Source organism: Thamnophis sirtalis, unplaced genomic scaffold (genome assembly GCF_051295495.1).
Source record: "Thamnophis sirtalis isolate CommonGarterSnake01/CBP01778 unplaced genomic scaffold, rThaSir2_p1.2 scaffold_1, whole genome shotgun sequence".
Lineage (NCBI taxonomy): Eukaryota > Metazoa > Chordata > Lepidosauria > Squamata > Natricidae > Thamnophis > Thamnophis sirtalis.
The window spans coordinates 95296929-95317069 of NW_028261381.1; the positions used below are offsets into that span (position 1 = coordinate 95296929).

Below are 20141 nucleotides of genomic sequence, written 5' to 3' on the forward strand. Positions count from 1 at the left end.
TTCTCTCAACTGAGGGGTAGGGCTATGACATAATCTACAGAGATGGTATTCAGCAGGTTCTGACCAGTTCTGGAGAACCAGTAGTGGAAATTTTGAGTAGTTTGGAGAATCGGTAAATACCACCTCTGACTGGCCCCACCTCCATCAATTCTCTGCCTCCCGGGTCCCAGCTGATCAGGAGGAAATGGGGATTTTGCAATAACCTTCCCCTGGAGTGAGGAGGGAACGGAGATTTTATAGTATCTTTCCCCTGCCATGCCCACCAAGCCACACCCACAGAACCAGTAGTTAAAAAAAATTGAATCCCATCACTGATCATCTACCTCCAGTCTACAACAGTCCTTTTAGTAGTTCCAAGAAGGCGCCACACTCATTTGCACTACTTGGATGACCCTGAGATAAACCTCCAAGTAGCCTCAATAATTCTCTAAAAGAATGCAAATGACTAGCTGTCTGCAAGGAATAGAAATGCTTCCATTCCCCATGATCCAGTCACAGTTGAAGAAGCTTCTTGGATGAGAAGCGAACATCTTCAAAGAAAAACAAGGAAGTTCAGAAAGAATTGGTGAAATAGCCGTGACATCTACCTCCATAACATATTTGAGCCATTCTAATACAACTTTGTTTCAATATTTTATTTACCTCCAAATAATGTGTTTAGTTGTCTTTACATTTCCTTTCAAATTTATGCAGGTTTGTAGTAGTCTTTATGCCAATCAAAAATGGGCAAAAGCAACCCTCTTAGGAATGCCTTCTTTTAAACACTTAAATAAAACTTTCCCTTCAAATTTGCTTTCACTTAGTGTCCCTGAAAGATTTTCTCAAGAGAAAGTGAACAATTTTCTTTCCAAGATTTTAGGCTGCCATGAGTGTATGCATGTGTGTGCATTTATGTCTGTGCATCTATATGTATTCCTGCATGGGACAGGGTGCTAATTGTTGACCAATGCATTTTGGGAAGTATCTGTGCTCTGATTTTCTTTCCCTTTCTTCTCCCTCCCACCCTTCCTTTTCAATTTGTCTAGGAAAGGGGGAAAAAAAGGCTTCCAGTGTTGTTTCCTGCAAAAACTATTCTTATGAGTCCATTGGACAGTGTGTGTGTAGGGGGACTCATAGCTAATTGGCTAAAGAAAGGCTCTGATTGTCTGGAAGGGGCTGGAAAGTGCCGCATGCGCTTTTGAAAAGGAAGAGGGAGAAGGTGCCTGGTTTCGCTAAGCAGCTGCTGTTGGAGATGTTTGGAGATTACATCAGCACTGGAGGAAAAAAGAACTGAAAAAAAATTCCAACTTCAGAGAGAGCGCGAGTGAGTGTTTATGGAGCCCCCCCATTTTCCCCTTCCAAAGATCTTCTGACAATACTGTTATTGTCAATATAAGAGTTCTTAATTCTGTATGAATAGTGCATGGGGCCTCTTGATTAAATAGTGTATTACATGTTCCAAATCTGTCAGCTGCACTCTTCTCTCACATGCTAGTGAGATCACTTGGAAAGGAACGTTATAGGAACAGCTCCATTTGTCATACATCACCAAATAGGACATTATATAATTAGATCACCAGAAATAGTTTAAAAAAAAAGGTATATTCCACCATCCCCGAACCCAGTGGCTTCTTCATTCTAGCTTCAATATGGAATCAGGCCTTTTGATGACTGTGTTGATTTTGATAATATTAATACGATTTATTTTATGGTCCTGCTTCAATGTTTATTTGGATTACAAACAGGCCCAAAGATTTCCTGAAAAAAGGAAGGACTCTTGAAAGGGATTATATGCATTTTCAATAACCCAGCGACACCTTTTGGGACGATGTCCTAGAAGAAGATGAATTTTTATTTTTACAATGGCTGATTTGACAGTCTCTATTTTTGTTTTGGTAGGATCAACTGAATGTTCAAATGTGCATGTAGCATTTTTAAAGAGTTCTAGCCTCTAATGAGACACAAAGTGGAAATTAGTCAAATTAAATGATATTCCTTGTAAAATAGTTCATGAACTTCTTGCTGGAACAAAACTGCAACCACTTGCTTCTTAATTGGTTTAGTCTAGCCAAATGTGACTTTGTTGTTGAAAGTCTGGGCAGCCAATCAGAGAATTCCACAATGTTGACAAGTTATATGAGATCACTTCCTTGTTGCTGGCCAAGCTGTTGACCTGCTGCTTTCGCCTTCAGTAATGTCTACATCAGCCCATATCACGAATACTGGCATCCATTTGAAGAAACTAGGGCGCATAGTTTCCAACAACTTGGTCTTTAAAGTGATTCTTCAGAAGTGTTTTTATTAAAACAAATTTTAGTATTTGTGTCTAGAGACTTTGTCTGGTATGTTTTTTTACTTTAGTTTCTTAGTTTTAGGAAAAGAATAATAGCTCTTAAATAAGAATACAAATTAGGTAATCTTCCTTTGAATTTAATCAAAGATCTATCAAGCCCAAGAATGCTAATTGCTGTAGTATGTGTACCATATTCTTGTCCTACAGTACTTCGCTAAGAACCTTTAACGATTTATTTCAGAAATGAAAACAGAGAACACCTAGTTGCTGCCATTTTGTAGCCATTAAGATTAAATAAATCAACCCTCCACAGAATTTAGCTTTGCCTTTTTTTTGGAGAATGGGATTTTTTAAAAAGCCAACACAATTTAATAATGGAAACACAGAGTTATTAAGTGATACAAGTCAATAATCTGCCTTAAGCTTTCAAAGAAAAAGTAGAATATAAAAGCAATGAATGAATTGTAATTGAGTGTCAAAGCAATAATTGAGTATCAAATCATCTTCCAGACTTCTCTAAGCTGGAACTTTTCAGTTGTGTTTGACAATAAGTCTCAGAATCCTGACTGAATTCTTGAAGAAAGTTGTTCTAGATTATCTGTCTCATTGCCCCACTACAGAGGCCAAGGTATGCATTTTTAATGTATTTTCAAGGTTTAGAGTTGTCTAATATTAATGCCTCAGTTCCTTCTGGCCAGATTTGTTTCTAGATTTATCCTAAAGCAGCCTTTTCCTTGGGTGAAATAGAACAGCAATTTCTAGAATACCCAAGAATTGTAGTTCAAATGTTCTTTGGAATTATCGAGTTAGAGAGACTGTCCTGGAAGTTGGGACTTATCAGATCTGCAGAAAATCTTGTAGAAGGGCAAAGTTTTATGCTACCTCAAATGGTTACATTGATTGTAATGGGAATTAATTATTTTCACTTATGTTCAAGAATGCAATGTCATATTAGCATGTTTTAGTAGTGATAGCACATTGCAGTGCCCCTATTACAGTTGTGCTATTTCACATCATTGGAAAAACATGGTTAAACAGCAGAGAGGTTACTCTGTTTGATTTATAGCTATTATTATTGTCTTCTTTTTTCTGGCACAGCAGCTTATCTGCTTGCATTAAACATACCATTGGGATAGGAAATAAACATTACATCTCCATGAAATTTCCAATCACAAACCATGATGTTACATGACAGGGTAGCAAGACATAGAGGATTCATCTTGAGTGGAAAATTTCCACAGTGGCGACACACAGATAAAAAATCTGATATGCCATAAATCCCTTGGAATGTAGCTTTTCTAGTCTTCCTATTTTTGAAATGTAAATAGTAACAAACAAAAACTTTTTGTGCAGACTTTTTGTGCACACTTACTTATTATTATACATTTGCATTTTTACTTATACTCCCAAACTCTAAAAAAACTGGAAGAATCCATATAAAAAGTGATTGATTTTTCAATATTACTCCTATACAAATATAAAAAACAGAATTGGTATCAGTTCTATGCTGAAGTAAAGGAGAACTAGCTGCAGCTTAGCTTGTACACAAACAAATAAATACGTAATTATTGTTACTGTTAAAATATAATTATAATTTTCTATCTCATTTGGAACGCATCTGCTTGTACAATTACTATCAAGACATGTATTCCTACTGGGCTTCAATAAACAAATTTGGCAATGTGGTATATGGATCATTTATTTTCCATATAATGGTAAAGAATTAGGAATATTGAGGGTGGGAGTGTTACAATTAAATTGACTCAGAAGAAATTTAAAGAACAAGGTCAGGATTGTTTTGTACCCAACTCTACGCAATAAACAGCCCCATCCCAAATGAGGGATAATGCTATAACTGACAAACAGTGCTGTCCTATACACAAATAAAATAATAAAATAAAAATAAAATAAAGGGGAAAGAGAAGAAAAAAGAGGCTGTAATTTGGGCGTGTCTAAAACCCTGTAATGGACAATTAGATGCTATTAGTGACTTACCTAATGGAAGAGCATGGTATTAGATGCAAGATTTCTTCTTTCTCTACATTTCATTTAAAACAACAACAGCACCTTTTTTTGTTAGCGTTATTCTGCAAACGGATATAAAAGCCTTGTGTATTTTGGAGAAATAGAGGATGTCAATGAAGCATGTCTAGATCCATGTGCTCCCAAAGCATGAGTTATTATTCCCTGATGGGATAAAATAGTTAGACACATTAATTTGTGTGAAGCACATTTCATTCCTTTTTTTAAAAAGAGAGACTTATGATTTTGCATTATATTCCAGCTGTTAGTGTGTGTGTTTTTTTAAAAGTAGCAACAGGGATGTGTGTGTAAAAATGTATTAATTCAAAACATATTAAAAAACTTGGAAAATCAACAACTGATTAGAAAATGTGGATGTTAGGGACTGATTCTGATATACAAACACAGGGAGAGGGGGACATGTTGCTGCCTTTTTAAAAGTGAATCAACCACAATAGTACTTCCAACATTAATATAGAATGCAATAAGTTCCGGCCAGCCATCAACACACCCCAATCAACATTATAAAAAGCCATTTACCACAAGCACTATAAATACCACACACAGAACAGCATACACTGAGCCAGAGAAAAGTTTCCTGAGGATGGGCTCCTCCAACGTGAGGCCGAAAGCTCAGAAGACAAAACCTGTGGTCCTGGTGTCCCACCCAGATTGGATCCTGCAAGGTTTGGAGTTTAAAATTATCCAAACTCAGCTAGAACAAACAATATAGGCTCATACATTTTTATTTATAAGATAAAAACATTGTGTAGAAAAAAAATGTGATTTATTTTCACGTCGAACATTATCAGAACTTCCCATCATTGAACTTTAATTCTTCATGAATTTCTTCTCTGCCTGCTATCAGTTACATTAATCTCTTCTACAATGATCAAAATGACTTTAGCTTCTGCATTTAATGTATCTATCATCTTACCATAATAATTTCTGAATAAAATTTGACAGAATGTTTAAAGTAGCAAAGATCTGACTGTACAATTAATCAAGATGGGTTGAGCAGCAATCATTATCTATGCTAGCAGTGACTGAGGAAAAGTATGAAATAAGATTTAAAGGAATCAGAACACTGCCAATGTTTACGTTCTTGTGCCTGCATTTAAAGTCATAAACATTAGACTCCCTGTGTGTCATTTGCTTAGGTATTTAACTTCTTAAATCTTAAGAGGCTTAGGTGGGCCAAACCAAAGTCCTAATCAATGTATATAGCTGTTTCAAGAACTCATGGGGTTTATGTGCATTAAACTACTAAACTGAAGTAGTTTTAAATGAAAATATTTTAGAGAAGGCCCTTCAGTGGATTTCTCTGTTGCAGCTGAGCTTTACTTGAGCTACCGACTGTTTTCCCGAGTCCCTATTTACTTCTTCATCTTAGCTTCAAGCTTTGCTTTTCAGTACCACATTCCAGTTTGTCTGGCAGGACCTGTCAAAGGCGTTGTCAAAATTAAGGAAGCCTTGACAAGATGATCTCTGGATGACCATATTTAACAGTTTGTTCTGGTTTCCTAGTTTATCTTCAACATAATAGTTCTGTGGTAAGAGGCCAAATCCATCTCACAATGGCTAACTAGATATTTTTGGATGGCTTATCACCGGGAGATGAAAAGATACACTTTTCCTGCATGTGTTCCAGAGATGGTATTCAGCCAGTTTGGACCAGTTTGATAGCGGAGAGTAAGGGTGGTCCTGCCCACCTGCCCTAACTCTATGCCATATTATTTAGCCATGTTTTTCAGGTGGGGCGCATGTGTGGAAGGCGTGCACATGAGCAAAGCACATGTGTGGGTGGCCGGGCGCATGCATGGAAGGTACACACGTGTGGGGCAAACCGATGGTAAAAATAAGTGAAACCTACCACTGATGTGTTCCCTTGCATCTGATTTTGGAGATATTTTCCCTCAGGCCAGCTATGAAATTCACTTCTTAACACTAATGACCATTGATACACTAATTCTCCCTGAATTTATCCAGTAACATTTTAAAGCTGTCCAAAATAAAAGCCATGACATACAGTGATGGTTTCCATGTTCTGTATGAAGGGCTTTCTTTTATCTGTTCTAAATCTCCTTCCGATCAGCTACATCAGATGATCCCTGGTTTTCGTGTTTTGAGATGGGAAGAAAATGTTGCACATGACCATTCTCTCCATGGCATGGATGGTTTAATACACTTTAATCATGTTCTCCTTCTATACCATTTTTCAAAGTCAAAGAGCTTGGCATGTTTAGCTTTTTCCAAGTTAAAGAGCTTGAAAGGGTTTTTCCCCCCCCTTGTATGGAAAGTGTTCAAGCTCTGTGATCATATTAATTGTCATTATCTGCACTTTTCCTAGAAGTATTTCAGAAGATCAGCTTTTCAAATACAATAGCCTGAACTGTAAAGCAGTGATGGTGAACCTTTTTGGCACTGAGTGCCCAAACTGGAATATGAGTGTATGTGTGTGTGCCAGAGCACTGGAAACCCAAAGACTGGCTGGCCATTGCACACATGCCTGTTTTTTGGGAATTTTTGGCCATTTTCCATGCCATTTCAGGCCATTTTCAGGCCTATTTCAGGTCATTTTTGGTCCAAAAAATACCCCCAAAATGGCCTGGAAAATGGCCCAAAAACCAGACTGTTTTGGGGCATTTTTCGGGCCATTTTCAGGCAGTTTTCCGGCACTCCAGTGCCCGCGAACACCAGCATCAGAAACCAGAAGAGCTTATATTATTATATGGACACTGACTAGAGGTTAAGTTAAAGGAAGAACAAGTTAAAGGAACTATGATAGCTTTGGGGAAAAAATTTGGACATGGGATTGAACTAGAGAAATTGCAGAAATTGTGGTCTCAAAATTATAAAATGACAATGTCAACAGCATACAAGGAAAATTTGTATAAGATGTTTTACAGGTGGCACCTACCCCCAACAAGAATAGCAAGAATGTTCAAGAACAAGTCAGGAAAGTGTTGGAAATGTCATCAGACACCACCATATGTGGTGGACTTGCATAGAAGCTAAAAGATACTGGACTAAAATCCACATGTGGTTGGAGAAAATGATACAAAAAGACATAGTCTTTAAACCAGAGATTTTTTTAATTGGGAATCATACCAGAAACATATAATAAAGATCTGAAATATTTGATTGTAAATGTTTTAAAGGCAGCTAGAATTGTATTTGCAAAAAATTGGAAAAATGAGAAAATACCAATGCAGGAGGAAGTTATTCAAAAAATAATGGAATGTGCTGAAATGAGTAAATTGACATTCAAAATTAGAGAACAAGAAGATGAACAATTTTATAAGGTATGGGATTTGTTCTATCAGTGGTTAGATAAAAAAAACATGGAAATGAAAAATTTTGGAGAGTCTTTCACATTGTAAGAATAATAGAACGAGATAGGTGATATCATAAAGACATATTATTATTATTAAATAGATTTATAATGATGCAATGGTATATTGGTACATATATGAATCAAATATCTAGAATATTTTGTTTAAAATGAAGGAATAACAATTGTAGTTGAACATATGATGTACAATGATAACAACGTATCTATGTACATTTGATGGACAATCCGTAATTTTATATACAACTGAAAGTGGTGATGCATAAGTATTCTTTCATATTGTAAGAACAATAGAATGAGATAGGTGATACCTTAAATACATATTATTATTAAATAGATTAATAATTATGCAATGGAATGTTGATTATATATATATATATATATGAATCTAATCTCTAGAATATTTGTTTAAAATGAAGGAATAACAATTGTAGCTGAACATATGATCTACAATGAGAACAATGAACCTATGTATACCTGATGAACAATCTGAGACTTTATATATAATTGAAAGCGGTGATGCACAAATCCTTGTAACCAAATGACATGCTATATGTATATGTAATTGATGATGGTTTTATGTTGTATGTTGTTTGTCTGTCTAAAAATAAAAAAAATATACAAAAAAAAGGAAACCTGAAGAACAGCTGGCGCCTGCACACGTGCTCACAGAGAAGGCTCTGGGTGCCACCTCTGGCATGCCATCACGGGTATAAAGCATTTCACAAATCTGAATTCTACAGGTGTATCTTACATTTTACAAAGGTAATGGGACATTATGGGCATTTTTATTTCCAGTCCTTTGCTAATGAGCCCTTGCATGAAATTTGCCTTGTTCACAGCTGCTGCACAGAATCAACATTTCACTGAGTTATCCATTGCAACCTGAAGATCTTTTTCCTAGTTAGTTACAACTTAAATGCTGTCAATGTATATGTGGTTAGATTATTATTTTTTTTAATAAAAAAGCTTTCTTAAATTAAACTGCATCTGCCATTTGGTTGACTATTAATGCAGATTAAAGAAATCTTTCTAGAGTGCTTCACAATTATTTTGGGTTTTATTATGATATGTAGCTATTTGGTTCCAAAGTAGAACCAAATCTGGCATGGCTATGCTATACTTTTTAAATCTGGCATGGCTATGCTATATTCACTTTGTCAGCAGCTCCTTAAAGCTGCACCTTTTTCTCCATTTTCTTAACCAAGCTGACGGCAATACTATTTCATGTTGTGCTTCAGAGATACTATTTCCTATTTGTTGTCCACTTAGGAACTGATTTCAGCTAAATTAAATGGAACTATTAAGAGTTCTCTTCTGCCTACTTCCAAAAGATACTAGTTTGACCTGGTGTGACCACAGCAGAGGTGGGTTGCTGCTGATTCGGCCAGGATCAGGTGAACCAGTGGTAGTGGTGGTGAGAGGCTCCGCTCACCTGCCTGGACGCTTCTGCACATGCACAGTGGGACCATGCTCAATCAGTAGTAAAAAATTTTGGCAACCCACCGCTGGACCATAGACTCTTATCAATAACAGCATCCAGATTATGTAGTGCTATATTGCACTTCCTGTAGTTGCCTAGTTCCAGGAAAATACATATTTGAGTTATGGAGGAGTTAAGGAGGTTTATTTAGAAGACACTGAAATCCATGCCAGATTCAAAACAGTTGTCCTGCTTCAAATAGCTGATGATGTCATATGCATTGTTACATCATCATAAAAATCACATCAATTATGTACTGGTAACACTTTGCAGCAGATGATATCATTTGCTACCTTGCATAAAAATCATCATTTTTTTCTTTTTATGACACTGTAATCCCTTGTATCAGCATGGAGTTGGGATGACTGAATGGAGTTGAGCATTTATTGGCCGGATGGCCTCCCTGATGCCTTTGCAGAGTTCATAGCAGAGATTTTCTCATTGCACCCTAATAGAGAAACAGCTGCTGCATGAGGTGAACATTTGAACCTATAGGCCACTGCACTGCTCACATGACAATCTCCAAAAATAAACAAATAATTTGTGTTCTACTTTTTGGCTCACTTTAATTCAGTTTTAAAGAGATACATATTTTCCAAAGCCAGGTAACCCAAACTGTTCATTTGCTATGGTGATCTTCCTCCAGGACTTTTTAGGCATCTTATCAAAGGGGTATTCTGGTGGCAAGTTGATGGCTATACTCTTACAATATCAGAAGGGAAACAAATCCCGACAGGCTGGCCTAAATAGATATACATAATAGACATAAATAAATTATGTTGTACTTATTCAACAAGTCATGAACCAGGGAATTCGGAGAAATGAGATTTATATCCATATACAGTATTAAGGAACAGCATATCAGATTTTGTTGTTGTTAGACGTGAAGTCGTATCCGACCCATCGCGACCCCATGGACAATGTTTCTCCAGGCCTTCCTGTCCTCTACCATCACCCGGAGTCCATTTAAGCTCATGCCTAATGCTTCGGTGACTCCATCCAGCCACCTCATTCTCTGTTATTCCCTTCTTCTTTTGCTCTCAATCATTCCTAGCATTAGGCTCTTCTCCAGTGAATCTAATGAGATATTAGATTAGAGACATATAAAAACAGACAATATGAATATTATCTTTTTGTTGATTTTTGTTTACTGTTGAGAAATTTATTGTTTTATTTATTATGGTGTTTACATTTCATACTGGAATTCTTACTGAAGCCACCAGTAAGCAACACATAAAACATAAACCGGAAAACTATAACATGTAACCAATTAAAAAATATTTAAAGAAACATGAAAGCAGTTGAAAACAACTTGGTTTTTTCCTTAAGTTTGCCATGAAACAAGTTCATCCAATTGATTAGTTAGAAATGCAGAAATGTATATTCTAAACATAAGTTTTTTTGTTTCTTATCTGGCTAGTAATGGATGAAGTAAGTTATTGAAGGGACGTGATGAAACTTGTCACATTGTGAAGCAATTCAAACATTTATTGTATTTGTTAATAAACAGCCACTATACAAGAACAGGGCAGTCCCTGTTTATTTTTGCCTTTAAGTAAAGGCATCACATGGACATTTAAAAATGGAATTTCTTTTCATACCCGACTATGTAACTTGAATCTTACCATTACAGGAATGTAATTATTAAAAGGGATACATAATAACATTAGAACCTCATTTACCAGAACTAGCAATTTAATATCAATCTACCCAAAAGCAATGTTTCTTCCTATGCTTTTATGTAATAATGCAACTGAGTTAAAACCACCAATTATTTTAGGAAATATTGTTTTAGTGAGCTAATTGGATTTCCTGTTTTTCTCATATAATGAGTCATAACATTCTCCTTTTCCTGTACATTGTAATGTTCTGTGTTCACATTAAACATCATAAGATCTCCAAGCCTTCGGTATCAATAAATGAGGATTAAAAATAATAGAAAGTTTGAAATTACACAACTTAAAAATATGGCAGATCTAAAATGAAATAGTTGGAGAATAAGGCACCATTAACTGCAACATGACTATGAGTAGAAAATGATATTTTAAAATGGGTAAATATCATGGTCTCTTTTTCTTCTTGAGGTCCTTGTATAATTGCTTGGGATGCATTCCACTAAGAGTACAACATAAAAAGCTGTTGTTGACCATCAAAATAGCAAACAATCAATCAATTTGTATTGCTCATTAGTTGTGCAGCAGCTCTAAATCTTGGTCACAGAGATCGCTTTTCAAAGACAGAACAACATTCATTTGATGTTTTCTTTTACTCCTCAATTTCTTTGCTGCTTTTATCCCAATACTTTTCTGTAGCTGAATCAAACTGTAGGCTAATTGGTTGATATAATGCCTATCCTGACCCATTTTAGGGTGTATCCACAAAACTTTTGAACATTCATAAATGATAGATTGAAACGTGGGTTTTCAAATAATGTTTGAAATGATCTGTGCTAAGGTTGAAAGTATTACAATTTATTTACTATTTTGATAATAAATAGAATAATAATAAAGGAAAAATATAAAGCCTCTTTTAACTTTCCTCTCAACTTCCCTCATGAAAAGATTCCCTCTTCATTTTTGTAAGGTATGAGATGTAACTCAGATATGCAATGATTGATTGATGTATGTGTGTGGTATCAAGTGCCCAGGTGATGATGATGATGATCATCAACAATAATAATAGAAATAGAATAACTGTGGCAAAGGCAAGCAAGGGTAGTATCAATAGTAATAGGTACCTTAGATGCAATCCAAACAAATGGAACACCATTGGCATTGACAAATTCACCATCAGTCAATTGCAAAAGGTGGCTTTACCGGGGACAGCTTCCATCCTGTGACAATATCTTTAACACCATCAAACATCCAGATCTGCCTATCCCAAGTCCTTGATAAGGACTTGATGGGTAGATAAAAATGCCAAATCCAGTCTGAATATCTGGCTTACTGTGCAATCATCATCATCATCATCATCATCATCATCATCATCATCATCATCATCATCAACAACAACAACAACAACAACAACAACAACAACAACAACAGTTGCAATGTGGGGACATTACTCTGAATTTGGTTTCATTTTATTGATATTTAAGTGGATGGGACTTTCAGTATTTATGTAATAATTTGCCTTTCTGTCTTATGAACAATTTTTGGAAATCTTTTGGTGTTATATCAAAGCTCTACAGTAGTATCTTGTAGTCCTGACCATAAATTTCAGCATTCTTGTCCTAGACAAAAGTAAGACTAACACCATAGCATTATGCATGATAGTTTGAAAATAAATCATGGTGGTCTCAGTGCATGATAAATCTGTGTTAGCTAAAATCTTGGGTTCCATCATGTTCTTGGTATAGTGAAAAAGTAATAAAATAGCACTGAAATGGAATATTTGAATGACCACCTGGAACACTCCTAAATAGGAAGCTCCAAGCATTCTATAGATTTTGTGTCTTTCAAAAGTATGATTTATAGGAGACAAAAAAAAAGAGAGAGAAAGTAGTCAAAAAATCTGGCAGGCTTGCAATCAGAAAATAATATGATATGTAAAATCCTGTAAACATTTGTTCATAGCTTGTATAAATAGTTAGTTATCCCTATAATTGTCTTTTGGTAGTTGGGTAAACAGAATTTACTTTGTTTGAGTGTGGATATTTGAAGCAACAGAGACTCTCTTTTCTGCACCCCCAAGTCCTTCATTTTGGCATAGACACGAGACATCCTGTGTGATGTCAACAAGTGCATTTGGCTCTCTGAGGCCTTTTCCCAAGGTGTGGATTAGAAAGCATCAAATGCTGTTGGAGAGAGAAGGAAATCTCATGTAATGCTTTTGTTCTGCTAACAGCTATGTAAAGAGCTGCCTGGGAGTTTTGGAATGGAATCTGTCATCACTTTAATCCTGTTCTAGAAAATTGTGATGGAGACAGCACAAAAGATGATGTCATTAACAGACCCACAATAGAACTGATCCCCCACCATCAATATTGTCCTCCAATCAAGTTTTGTCTTTTTCAAATTCTGACTTCTAATTGGCTAGGCTATAGATTGGCGTCTTGGCTTCCCCTCCCATCCAGCTGTGTTAATATCTGAAACCCAGATATATGAGCAGTAAAGCTAATACAGAAGGGAGCCTGTTCAGTGCTATCCACAGACTTCAGAGGCATTTTTGTGCACTCTGTCTTTGGCATCATGCGCAGGAAATTCCTCTCTGGTCTGTACAATGCAATAAACAAGCCTCCTGTGTATCAGTTTAAGCTTTTAGCACTTCCATTTCATCCTAGGGAGAGCAATAAATCTGCAAAGAATATGCCCATTTGCTTTTTCAATGTCTCGATACATCCTTATGTGAAGTCAGAATGCATTCGGCACCTGTTGCTGTGCAAGGCCTTAAAACCTGACAATCAGTGATGATATATGTATATCTAAACCATGATAGCTAAGTGCTGAGGTTTGCTGATTGAGGGTATACTATGCATGCAGTTTTAAAGCTGAATGTAAGGCTGAGAAATCAGAAATCTTGCGTTTTGATTTTGTTATATGACCGATCAATCTCTCTGCAAATAGTTCCTTCCATATACATTGAGTCTACTGACCTTTCATTTGTTCTTGGGGTGGAGAGTTGATTACATGTTTGTATGTTGCTGTCCCAAATGTGTTTCAAACTAAACAGTATTTCCTTTCCTGATATGAATGGTATTCCTTGCATGTATGGGCAGATAGATGTTGTTGGGGAAAACAATATCTTCATTCCATTGATAAAAGGGATTAAAGGAAAACTAAAACAAATGACTACAACAATGCAAGCAATCTTTTGCTGCTGGGAACAGCAAAAGACTGCTTGCATACTTTTCTAGGGGGAGGAGAATTAGGGAAGAGGAAAAGATAAATTCTGGTTGTGTTGATAGTTGTTAAGGCACTTCAACTGCAAAGGAACTGAAGAGCAGAGGAGTGGAGGCTGAATATGCACAAACTGCCTATGGTTATTTAATTTTAAATCTTTGTGTATAATCACAGATGTTACATGAGATTATAAAGAACTCAGAGATGGATAGCAACTGGGAATCACGGCTGCAATACTACAGTTCATACAAAATACAGGCTTTTCTCTCTTTTTTAGAGTTATAGGTTTTCTAAAAAGATACAGCGTTAAAAGGTAAAGAAACCAAAATAGAAAATTAGAAAAGGAAAAACACTTGGAAAGGAATAAAAGTGGAAGGGCAGAAATGAAAAGAAAAAAGAAGAAAAAAGTAAATAAGAAAAGAATCAATCACAACTTCCTTTGATAGATTTAGATGCAAGAAGGAAACTCTTATACCTAACTCTTATTCTAAAGTTACTATTTGTTTATTTTATCTCAATACTCCATATAATGTACTAATCATCAAATTCCAAAATCTTTTTTTTTCTTGGAAAAAAAATCCATTAATGTGTTTGAAGTAGAAAAAAAAAGGCTTCAAGCCCCTCTTACTTTTCCTATAATTATGATACTTAGTTTTTGGTGTGTGGCTTATGTTAATATATTGAACACAAGGACAATATGGGATTTACTTCATTGTGAGCTTATTCAGCAGCAATTGTATTTACACACAACAGGACCTTCAATAGAGTTCCTGTCCTGCTGGTCTCCTCCTGCTCTGCTGTTATCCTAACCTCTTATTCTCTTATCCTAAATTATCACTCCACTCTGAAATCATGTGAGGCAAAGTTATTTTTGGTTTAGTATTTGAGTTTACTTCCGTTGCCTTAAAAACATTCCCTGATTATTTTAAGTCATACCAAGTTGTATGAAACTTACTGCCCAAAATAAGATCTACCAAGAATTGTTGAACGCCTCAAAACTAGGAACTGAAAATGGTAAGCCTACCCCCAGTTATTGTCCCTTATTTTTGGTCTATTTTTGCTGCTATTATGCAGATTAGCTCTGAGATAGTGGGAAGAGAAAAGCAGATTAAAAAAAAAACCAATAAACCTCTTAGCTACCAAGAAGAAGCAAATATATTATATCAGTGATTCCCAACCTTTTCTTCATCACAGCCTATCTTTAAATACCTTTTGTGGCCATGGACTATGACCATAAACCCCCTAAGACTTAACTCAAGATTTAAATCATAACATTTCTTCTTGGTGGGAACACCTGTGATGAAATTGTGTACCCCCCAGAAATCTGGGGACCACAGGCTGAGAACCACTGTCATAGTCAATTGTATATAGCATACACCAGCTAGACTTGCTTTGATTTGAATGCAAGGAACCAAACTCCTGGCAGATGGCAAAATTAACCAGCAATACTGCATTCTAACCACTGTGCCACCACGACTTTTAGCATGCTGTAGTTTATATTCCAGAGTAGGCTTATTGTGGTGTTTTTTTTTAGTGGATGGTGAAGAATACAAACACGTTTGCAAATTAAGTCATGTATTTCCAATTTTGGAAACAGTGTCAAAATGTCTTGTGTTGAACAATTGTGATGTTCATTTTCTTACTCTGATTGCAATGTACACCTTGCATTCTTTTTTTGCTAGTGAGGAAGCCAAAAACAAATTGCTCCCTCTCAGAGCTGCCTCTGCATTGGTTTTTGTTTGACAAGTTAGAACAGAACAGAATAACAGAGTTGAAAGGGACCTTGGAGGTCTTCTAGTCCTAACCCCTGCTTAGGCAGGAAACCCTACACCATTTCAGACAAATGGATATCCAACATCTTCTTAAAAGCTTCCAGTGTTGGAGCATTTACAACTTTTGGAGGCAACTTGTTCCACCAATTAATTGTTCTAACTGTCAGGAAATTTCTCCTTAGCTCTAGGTTGTTTTTCTCCTTAATTACTTTCCACCCATTGCTTCTTGTCCTGTCCTCAGATGCTTTGGAAAATAGGTTGACTCCCTCTTCTTTGTGGCAACCCCTGAAATATTGGAACACTGCTATTATGTCTCCCCTAGTCTTTCTTTTCATTAAACTAGACATATCTTCAGTTAGAGACATCATGAATTCTTGCCACCAAATAATGTGAAGGTGAAGAAATGTGTATATTTCCAAGTCTGTTTCATCAGGTCTTAAAAGGTGACCCCACAGAAATCCCTGTCAAAAGTGTCTTTCAGGGTAGTTCATGGAAACCAAGTTGGGAGCCAAAAGAAAAAGTTCGCCTCCAGTAGCTGGAAAGAAAATTCTTTGCATTGCCCAGAAGTAACTCAACTCTTCCTTCAAAATGGCTTCTTCCTGGGATGTGCTTTAAGATAGGTAATACTGAATCTCTCTGTATGTTTGAAAAAAAATGTGGGAAGAAAATGATAGTTAAAAGGGCCCACTGTTTTGAATATTAGACCAGTCTTCAAATATTTGAACGTTCCAACCTTTAATAATCCTGCCAGTTGTTTATGATCCCTCTAATTATTTGCTGAAAAAGTCTGTCAATAGTAGATATTTTTCTTAAACAGCATTACAGTAATTCCCTTTTTTTGGCTTTCTACATGGATGAAATCCCTTCCACCTACCTCTTCTCTCTCTCCCAGCCTTCCTCCCAGGGAGACACTGCAGGAGTTAGACAAGGTTGTTCACTGGGAATCCTCAGTAGGACAGTGATTAGGGGGGGGGAGATAAATCACTGGAGACCCAACACACAATTTAGAAAATGTAGCCACCAGTGGTGTCCCACAGAGGTGCAGGTATTGGTGACAGAAAGCAGGAGGAGGTGTTTGGCATTCCAGAGGCCTGCTCAGGGCACAGAGGTTTGTTTATATTTCTATTCCACTGACTCCTGTGAAATGCCCTCTGTCTGAACAAGGAACACACATCGAGCTTGGGAAAGCATGTCTGGTATTTCTTGAACCTTCAATGTCCCGATGTTCAAAAAGGTAATTTGTGGTGAGAATTACATGGGATTACAGAGTCACAAGTCCAGGCACGATTGTGCCAATCAACGTTCTATAATTACACTGTGATCATTATTACCATCCTTTTGGCAGCAGTGGATTAAGGTGTCCTAAAAGGAGGGGGGGGGAATCAGTTCTCTCCCCTCTCCCCATATTTTCCCCTCCTGTGCTCTGAAGTTGCACAGATCATCAGGATATCCGACACCCATCTTTTAAGGAAATACTTTGAGGAACTACAAGAAAAAACAAATAGCTAGTCTGGAAAGACACATGCTGGGAAATGTGATTTAAAAAAGATTTGAAAAGTGATATAAAGTGTGATAGTAATCTATGTTTATAAATTCTATTTTCTGTTTTATGATATCAGCACTAGGAATCCATACAGATGTATATAAAATATGAAAATAATGTTCATTGAACAGCTACATAATCAGGGACTGTTCAGTTAAAAATGATCAAAATATACTTGTTTTCTATACAATATACATGCTTGTTCTGAAGTTGGAACTTTTGACTGAAAGGCCCTATTGAATTGATTTTGGTGCATATGCAAAATTAGGCTTCCATGGACAAAACTAATCACAATTAACCTTACCATGCAGATATCAATGTAAAGTATATTCATCTGTTGGATTATTTCCAATGAAGAAGGGGGCAATGGGCAGAGATATTATACTAATAGTTATGCAGATAGTAGCAGAATAGTAAACAGAAGCCAGTTTGAAGCATCTAACAAATCTACAGTTACCTTGTGGTGAGATGAGTGGCAAACAAATTTAATAAATAGTAACAACAGCAACTTTGGCAGTCAGCGTTTTGGACCTGACACATATGCCAGGCTGCTGACAGGATTTTTTCAAATGGTAGAAACATTGACTAATTGCACAGCATCATTGGACACCATATCAAGCACTTTGTTTGCATAGATTTCTTTCTGATTTTGGTTATGTAGAATACATATGTAAATCAACATTTGATTGTACAGATTTTAGCATATAGCATTTTTCTTTGCCAAGGCATGAGCTGAATCAAGATAGGGTGCCAATTTTGTTGTGATCAACATCTTATATGTGAAATCCAATAGTAATAAATAATTCATAGAAAAATTATAATTTTAATTGCATAGATAAAATTAATTAGACATAGCTGAAATTTTCATTAAGGCTAAGTATATGAAGCCATGGGTGGATTCTTAGTATTGATTCATTCATTCATTCATTCATTCATTCATTCATTCATTCATTCATTCATTCATTCATTCATTCATATATATATATATATATATATATATATATATATATATATATATATATATATATATATATATATATATATATATATATATATATATATATATATATGAATGAATGAATGAATGAATGAATGAATGAATGAATGAATGAATGAATGAATGAATGAATGAATGCAACACAAATGTAACAAAGGCAACATAAAAAATGGCTTTCTGCCTGGATGGCTCCTAGGGTGATCCGAAAGACATAAAAGGGAAGCAGTATACTCCCTCCCATGTTTGGCCATACCAGGGGTTGTGACACAATACATATATATACTATGTCACCTATATATACTATGTCACTATACTATGATTTGATGGCTCCCAACTGCCTAGGAAATCTCCAACAAAAATTACTGTATAGCATCAGGTACACAAAGGCATTCTACATGGTCTAAGGATGGGAATATTGTTTCCTGCATACAACTTATAATTTGATGTAATAGGCGACTACAGAATTCAATGAAAGCAATATATAGACTCTTTCTCATGATGAAAAAAAGTCATTTTCTTCCCTATCGTACGTTCATATGTTTTATATAATTTGCAAACCTCTGGTAATGTTGTCTTTCAAAAAGATTTTACAAATTGGTTTTGATTTATTTGCTGACATGACCACCATTCTTCCCATGACTCGCGGGATTCAAAATAAAAGCATTTTAAAATAAAGTTCAATACCCAATCAGAGGAAAAATGCCAGTCCTGCTATAGATAGGGCCAAGGAAACCTTCCCATGTTTCTCTCTGCTAGTACACGATGACAGAGTTAGTAGCTCTTGGTTCCTCCAGAACCCAGGAAATGTGCCTTATATATTGTGGCAGTTTTCCACTGGAATGAGATCCATTCAGATGTCCATATGGTATCCACGCTGTTGGCATCCAAGGAGGACCTGAAGCTGTGGTTGTTATCCCAGGTTTTATCTATGTTTTTGTGTCAAGCAACCATATCTCTGGATTGGATTATTTCATTTTTATTGTTTGTTATATTGAGAGATGCCTGGAGTTGGTTTCGAGTTCAGCAGTCCCTAAATTTAAGCAAGCAAGCAAGCAAGCAAGCAAGCAAGCAAGCAAGCAAGCAAGCAAGCAAGCAAGCAAGCAAACAAGCAAGCAAGCAAACAAGCAAGCGAATGGAGATCTACTGATGCAATACAGTACATCTGCTGCCAGTCAGTATGAATAATACTGGCTTGATGAGCCAATGGTCATGTTCAGTACAAATGTAAGTTTCCCTATTATCTTCAGATCTTACAATTAAATCTCACCTAGGTATCACTGATAATGAGCCCTGTTGCATAGCAACATAATGGATCATTCTAGACATGTCAAAAGGCAACTATAGTACTTGCTTAGTGAAAAGTAACTGATACGGTATAGTAATGTCCGATGGTATGGGGTCTAAAATAGAAGTGGATGTAACTTGTAAAGAAGGGACTCATAAAAAAGGTAGTTGAAAGGAATTTTGAGAGCGGAAGTCTGATACGGACCTTTATTCAACTTGCAAGAATTTCAACTAGAATGATGGTTTCCAGATGTATGCTTTTCCAGATGTGAAGACTTCCAATTACTGCCTAATTTCTGTTTTCTGTACATTGAAGGGGGAAAGCAAAGGGAACAAGATGCTTTTCATAGCATTGGCTTTTTTAAAAAAAATAATTATTTCTTCCCTTAGTATTCTAAATATTTTGAAAGCTTTGACAATTGTTGAGCCATCCTGAATGTCTTGGACCTGGAAGGAGTCATAATTTCTTCACAATTGCAAACTGCTCTGAGTATATAAAAAGCAGGCAAAATGTAATGACAGATAAAGCTGTTGACTTCTACAATTTTTTTTCTATGTTCTTTGGAACTGAACTT

General features: G+C 36.1%; 1 protein-coding gene and 1 long non-coding RNA gene across 2 annotated transcripts in view; both read left to right on the forward strand.

The window, feature by feature from the left end:
- The first annotated feature begins 1033 nt into the window (after window positions 1-1033).
- SMIM38 (small integral membrane protein 38) lies at window positions 1034-2730 on the forward strand. The gene has a single exon (XM_087721719.1). The coding sequence runs from the start codon at window positions 1629-1631 to the stop codon at window positions 1758-1760; it is 132 nt and encodes a 43-aa protein (XP_087577845.1). The 5' UTR covers window positions 1034-1628; the 3' UTR covers window positions 1761-2730.
- A 12181-nt stretch (window positions 2731-14911) lies between these two features.
- The window catches only part of LOC148049623 (uncharacterized), a 35817-nt gene continuing 30587 nt past the window's right edge, over window positions 14912-20141 (forward strand). Inside the window, exons 1-2 of the long non-coding RNA XR_015697245.1 lie at window positions 14912-14984; window positions 16224-16362. This is a non-coding gene — a long non-coding RNA (uncharacterized LOC148049623). The remainder of the gene's footprint in view (window positions 14985-16223; window positions 16363-20141) is intronic.